The sequence below is a fragment of the Limulus polyphemus genome, unplaced genomic scaffold, assembly GCF_000517525.1.
Source record: "Limulus polyphemus unplaced genomic scaffold, Limulus_polyphemus-2.1.2 Scaffold4423, whole genome shotgun sequence".
Lineage (NCBI taxonomy): Eukaryota > Metazoa > Arthropoda > Merostomata > Xiphosura > Limulidae > Limulus > Limulus polyphemus.
Window position 1 is genome coordinate 69,887 of NW_013670033.1, and position 7,308 is coordinate 77,194.

Consider the following 7,308-nt stretch of genomic DNA (forward strand, 5'->3'; position numbering starts at 1 on the left):
AGACTTTAACTGCGGTTTGGAAGTAGGTATGATACCGAGAAAAAGACTTTAACTGGGGTTTGGAAGTAGGTATGATACCGATAAAGTCTTTACTTTAACTGGGGTTTGGAAGTAGGTATGATACCGATAAAGGGAATTTCGGTCAGAACAAGCTACCTTCTTATAAAATTAAACATCAACTTGGTAATGGGTATAGTTAATTAAATATTCGTTTCTTACGTTCTTACTTATAGAGAATATGATGTACTATTTCATGAGTTGGGTACTATCTCTTTAACGACATTTTCTCGGAGGGTATCTGTGCTAGTCGTTCTTAACTTTGAAGTGATAGACCAGAGGGAAGACAGCTAGTCAACATGACTCATCGCCGACTTATGGGCTACTCTTATCTATTTTTAATGTGCTACCCCCCCACCCCCCCCACACACTTTTCATTATTAATGGCGCCACTTTTAAACAATGCCAGGGCTTAGATGTCGCCACGATACTTTCCTGATGGTGTAGTTGTCGTTAGTGTCTTTATCGTTCAGTAATGACTTGACCAAATATTTTATTATTCTCACAGGAGATAAGCATGAAATGCTGTTCTCATTTTATGTTCCATTTGTTCGTGAAAACGTCAATTGTTTGTTTTATTTGTATATATGTATGTTACGCATTTCGTTTCTTTTTCACCGAAATTAAGATTGAAAAGAGAATCTGTGACGTAGAGGCCTAATGCATTTCTTGATTGGCCTTTGTTGTGGGCGCCCCCCAGTGTCACAGCGATAAGTCCGCGAACTTACAATGCAAGAAACCGGGTTTCGATACCCGTGGTGGGCAGAGCACAGATAGCCCATTGTGTGGTTTTGTGCTTAACTTCATACAAACAAACAAAGTGTTGTGGATTTCTGTTTCGCCTATTCAAGTTTCATCAGCACAGGAATGCATTAGGCCTCTATGCCACAGATTCTCTTTTCATTCTAACCTTCGGTGAAAACGGAACGAAATGTGTAACATAAATAATCATTAAACAGTTGCATTATTCAGGGACCTAAATTAATTTAATCGAAACCCGGTTTTTAGCATTATAAATTTTCAGACTTACCGCTGAGCCACAGTGGAGAGGCGTATAACCACAAAAATAACAATATTATAATAACTGTAATATTGATGGAATTTTGTGTGTGTGTGTGTGTGTGGTAAACTTATGTTATTAGGAACTTTGCAATCAACAGTTATGGATGGACCCAAAGGCAATTTGGTGCATAAATAATTTAGTGAAATCGTGTTTTAAAAAGCACATATGGAAACACTACTGATAGCTCTAGGGTAAATGCTGTGTTGTATTTTCTTATTTGTTGCCCTAATAGATCGTCATAGTGAAGACAGAGCCTCTAGTGTTCGAACCCTGGTAGTATAGTAGGTCAAAGTATCTACGTCAGGAGACTTTAGTATGAAATGATAAAGACCTTATGTTTATGAAGGTCTGGTACCAGATTTAATCCACGTTGTGTTTTCTTGTTCGTTTCAGAGAGGGAAAGAATCTAATGGTGTATACCACTATACTCTTGCACAGTGTGAAGACAGCTTAGGACCGGAACGAAGAGTCGACGTTCATAGATATGTCTGTGAATCACACCGTACTGAAACAAAGCTTAGCGTTGATGATGATATCAGGGCTTTTTATTTATTTCCTGTGGATGGACATAGCGCTATATCATAACGTTCAGCACATAGCTCCAGTTTTACCCAACTCCAAACGGTCACACGACAAAAGTTCTTCACTTATTTCACCGTTCACAGGTCTCTCGGTGAAGATGATGATGATGGATCCTATAAATAATTACATACTCACACCCATAGCTCAGTTATTCAATTACGTAAGTTTCACTTGCTCCATTTACCAAGTGTAATAGTTATTTAGATGTCTCTCTAATCAGAGTTTCTCGCAAGGCATTATACTTTCCTATACAGACGGTTTTTTTTTTTTTTTTTTACTTCAGACAATGTTTGTTTCTCAAAGTTCAGTATCGTACAATCGGTCTGTTTGGACGAGGTCAGCTGTTTCTGTCCAAATATACTGTATTACAAGCAATGTTTGACTTACAGGCTGTGGTGCTTAATGATCGGCCTGTTGCAGTTAATGCTTTAGAGCCGTAAGATGACGCTACCGTGATGTGTATTTATTAGCGAAACTGAATGCATATAAACAAATATATATGACAGTACAATAATATATATAACAATATAATATAATATGTATGTCAATATAATACAATATGTATAACAATATAATACAATAATATGTATAACAATATAATAATATGTATGACAATATAATACAATAATATATAGAACAAAATAACACAATAATATATATATATAACAATATAATACAATATGTATAATTATAATTCAATAATATGTATGACAATATAATACAATAATATATAGAACAAAATAACACAATAATATATATATATAACAATATAATACAATATGTATAATTATAATTCAATAATATGTATGACAATATAATACAATATGTATAACTATATAATACAATATGTATAACAATATAATACAATAATATGTATAACTATAATTCATTAATATGTATGAAAATATAATTCAATAATATGTATAACTATAATTCAGTAATATACTTAACAATATAATTCAATAATATGTATAACTATGAAAATTAAAAAAAACCTTTTACCGCCGACTGTTTGCTCCATACCATCAACCATAGTGATTACATTTTGAATACCTAGATTCAGTTGTCAAACAAATGTACCATGTTTAACTAAGCTTCACAAAATATCCACCAGGTTATAATGAATATTTTCAATAGAGCCATTTCAACGTTAGATGTCACAATTTTCGTTAAACAATGGTCTAGTTTTGTAACACCGAAAGAATGTTTTTAAACTATATACTCTTCACAGAGTAACATCCAGATTGTTCTAGAAGAAACAGTTCGTTTTATACTCCCTTATACTCGTTAGAGAACCGGTTTCATATGTTTGACTGTTCTTCCGCTGGAAACATTAACATTAAGAATTTTAAAATTAAAATTAATAGTATGAGAAAATAATATAATTTAAATATATATGATAATAAACAGTTAACCATGTTTCACTTGTTATTGGTCGTTCAAAATTTTCTGGACGGTCTTTTCGTGTATTTAGTTAAAATTTCCTACATTCGTTTTTTCTAATTGTTTCGTCCTCGTGTAGTTTTTTCATAAATTGTTGGATTTTATTAAATGTATTAAATGCGTTATTTTCTGTGGTGTAACTAAAATAGCTGGTTAGGGATTCAGTCTTATTACATGATAGGTCTACTTCTAAATTTCTTACTTTAGGTGGCTCGAAGTAAGTCATGGAGTTATTTTTCTATTGGATATTTACGAAACCATTTCTTTATGAATGTAAATTTCCATTGGATTATTGGAGGTCTATAGTCACTTCTAACCTTGGAGTAAAATTTGATCCTTTAAATAATAGTTTTATTTCACCTTGATCTTAATTCCTCGTTGATAATTTTAAGACTTTAATGATTTCACTGGGGGAAGATCTAAGTTTTATATTATTAAGTTCATAAGTGAGAGTTCATCTTTCTTTATTATTGATTTTGAGTCTTCGTAAAATCTTCTCAACCTTTTCAGGTTATTTGAATATCCCTAAACTAACTTTTTCAACGATTTTAACCATTTTATCTGCTACTTTTGTTTCTCGTATCATAATGGTTATAGTTTCCTTCTTTAAATATATATATATAGACCAGCCTGGGCATCATTACTTATACATTTCGGTTTATAGAGAATACAATATATTGTTTCATCAATTGGTACCCTTGCTGTTACGATATTTTCGGCCGTATTCCTAATAATATCTTAGGAGATTTAAGTTAGGCCTAAATATAAATCCCGCGCTAACAATTCAAATTAATCTTTATAATAAAAGTATAATAATGAACAAATTAAAATAAAAAGTAATAACAATAATATTAATGAAAGTAACAATAAATAAATAATATTTATACCTTACTTATGGAACACGCAAACACTGACTTTAAGAAGTAAGTTAAATTTCTTTGAAATTGTAATATATATATACTTTTATTTCTAATATGGCGACCATCCCTAGTAAGTCAACAGGCGTACAGCGCTAAAATTTAGGTTTCGAGCACGGATAGCCTATTGCGTAGCTTTGCTCTTAACAACAACGAAACTAAGTGAAGTAGAAGGACAACGTTAATTCTTTGTTTTTGTCACCTGGTTGAACAGCGACAAAATCAGGTGTTCGATTCCTCTCGGTGGACACAGCAGATAGCCCGATGCTATAAACACACACGCTTGCACAAAAGTATTTGTTTTTTCAATTTTAAAGGATAGAGTGTCAGTTTTAGTTTTTCTTTTCTTTGTTTTCAGTTATATATATATATGGTATGTAAAAACAAGTGGTTCTTCTTCAGTGCTCTACAAGTCAATTTATCTTGATTTTTATTTCTATTTTCCAGGCTACGTCTTTCAGCGAAAAGTGTTACGTCATCACCCCCAACATGATCAGTTTCACAGGCCTAGTGTTTGCCGGGTTTGCTGCAAGATGTGTGGTTTCTGACAACATTATTAGACAACGTATCGCCGTGCTACTCTTCCAGGGAAGAACCTGGTGCGACGCACTAGATGGCATAGTTGCTCGAGCCCGGATGGGCATGGTCAAGCATGCGTCATTGCGGTCGACTCCTGGCTACGTGATAGACGGGTTAGCCGACACACTGGGATTTACAGCGTTCCTAGTGGGCTGTTATTACTATCTTCGTCGGTGGCCGCCCAATGAAAGCCACTATCGTGTCTTGTCCTCCAAGGAACACCTGGAGAAGAATGGTGGTCACGCGGGCGAAAATGGGAGCCAAACTAATTGGACAGCTAGAAGACTCTTTTATGTTGTCTTCTGTTTCGGAATGCAGATAGCTGTCAGTGCCTTCTTCTGGGACCGATATATCCACAGTTATTCAGAACTTCTAGAAACCCCCCAGTCCACTGTGGGGACAGCGGTAAGACAGATATAAATTAAAAACTATATATAAATTCATATTTAATTCATAAATAAATTATGCGTAAGGGTGAGAGGTCAAGAGGTTTGGTAGAATGTTCATTGTTAACTAAATATCATGTGTGGCCTAGTGGTTATGGTGCCCGGAGTGTGAATAGTTCGCGTACGTTGCCACAAAGGTGCTTTCCGCACATTGGGGCCATGGATGTGCTATAAGAGTAACAGTCAAAACCCACTATTCATTTAGTGAAAAGTAGCCCCAAGAATTGGCGGTGGGTACTGTTGAATAACTGCCTTCCCTCTAGACTATCATTTCAAAAATTAGGGTCTATACACGTATAACCCTTGTCCATAGTTCATAGTTTTGTGTTAGGGTTAGGTTGTCGATATCTTTGGTTTTGTTTCTAATTCTGTTATAAAGTCATAAAATAAATTATATTTCAGTTAATAATCGTTGTTATATCTACTTAACGTTTTTGTTTGTTTGATGTTTTAAAACGTACACAAAGAAATCAGATTCAGGTTAAAACGACACGTTCAATAGTTATCATTCTTTTTCTCAGTCAATATTAACATGTATTATACAGCGTACACACTGCACATTCATTTATGTATTCCTATATGTAGCCTAACATGCATTATACAGCGTACACACTGCACATTGATTTATGTATTCCTATATGTAGCCTAACATGTATTATACAGCGTACACACTGCACATTCATTTATGTATTCCTATATGTAGCCTAAGATGTATTATACAGCGTACACACTGCACATTCATTTATGTATTCCTATATGTAGCCTAACATGTATTATACAGCGTACACACTGACATTGATTCATATATTCCTATATGTAGCCTATTTTATTGTGTCAAGAAGATAATGCCACAAGTCAAGGACATGAGGTTATGGTGAGATTCTCCATGTTCCAAGTATCCACTGTTGTAGGGGGGTCGGGCGTGGTCAAGGGCTACTTTGCTGTAGTGTGAGTCTGAGGGTCCGTGGCTCTCTCCATTGCCACACAAACGCTCTCTGCATTTTAGACCATCGGTGTATTATAAGAGCGACAGTCAACTCCCATTACTTGATTAAAGTAGTCAAAATGTTGGCGGTGGGTGGTGTTGACTAGCTGCCTTCTCACTAGGTATCAGCCCAAATGGCCCGGCATGGCCAGGTGGTTAGGGTGCTCGACTTGCAATCTGCCACAGTTCGAATCCCCGTCACACCAAACATGCTTGTCCTTTCAGCCGTGGGGGCGTTATAAAGTCACGGTCAATCCCACTATTCGTTGGTAAGAGTAGCCCAAGATTTGGCGGTGGGTGGTGATGACTAGCTGCCTTCCCTCTAGTCTTACACTGCTAAATTAGGGACGGCTAGCACAGATAGCCTTTGTGTAGCTTTGCGCGAAATTCAAAACAAACAAACAAACAATCAGCTCAAACTTCGTAATAGCTAGCACTTGGATATATGTTTGGGAGGAATTTCCGAAACAAACGAACAACCCATTATGGTCAGTAGTTATCACATACTAACCCCCTCTTCTGTAAAGTTTCGTCCACCGGTGGGACAGCGGTAAGTCTATGGATTTACAATGCTAAAATCAGCGGTTCGATTCCCTTCAGTGGACACGACAAATAGTCCGATGTGGCTTTGTTATAAAACACGCACACACACTCTAAAGATTGTTTTAAATTTTTCTGGGGGGGGGGGGGGGAGAAAAAGAGATCAAACCTATTGTAAACTGTTTTTGTGATTTAGGGGTCTATTGCTCATTTTGGCATTATATATGTGCGTTTAGTTCAGTTTTTATATTAAGCTCTAGTCTTCTTCCTCTTTAGTAGAGGTCGCCGTCCTTCACATCTGTTACCCACATCCAATCATCTCTGTTGGTTGCCAGGTCTTCTGCATTTCTTTCCTCGTTCATGTCTTCTTTGGTCCCATCTTTCCAACGCATTAGTTCTGGTTACTGGCTGATCTAATGCTTTCCTTATTACTTATTGTCTCTTCTTCTCGTGACCGCCTAACCACCTTTTTCTTGGTTCCACAAACTCCAGCCATTTCCTTATTCGTTCTCTTCTTTTTCACCAACACTCCGAGAAGCCATCTCAGCATTATCGTGTCTGTTATTATCAACAAGCCTTCCGTCTTCAGGGTCCAGGGCTTTGGCCTCATAGAGGAGGACCTATTCTAACCACTGTCTTATGCACTTAGTAACCTTTTGTCATAGATACAGTCCCTTGCAAAAGTATTCACTCCCT

The 7,308-nt window shown here is 36.1% G+C and overlaps 1 protein-coding gene across 3 annotated transcripts in view; it reads left to right on the plus strand.

The window, feature by feature from the left end:
- LOC106471127 (ceramide phosphoethanolamine synthase-like) overlaps positions 1–7,308 on the plus strand; it is a 44,682-nt gene that overhangs the window by 22,312 nt on the left and 15,062 nt on the right. For 2 of the 3 annotated variants that reach the window (XM_022399751.1, XM_022399752.1), the window contains exons 2-3: positions 1,514–1,862; positions 4,510–5,046. In XM_022399751.1, the coding sequence (XP_022255459.1) occupies positions 1,605–1,862; positions 4,510–5,046 (795 nt within the window). In that variant the 5' untranslated portion in view covers positions 1,514–1,604. The remainder of the gene's footprint in view (positions 1–1,513; positions 1,863–4,509; positions 5,047–7,308) is intronic. The other variant, XM_022399753.1, reaches the window with a different exon arrangement.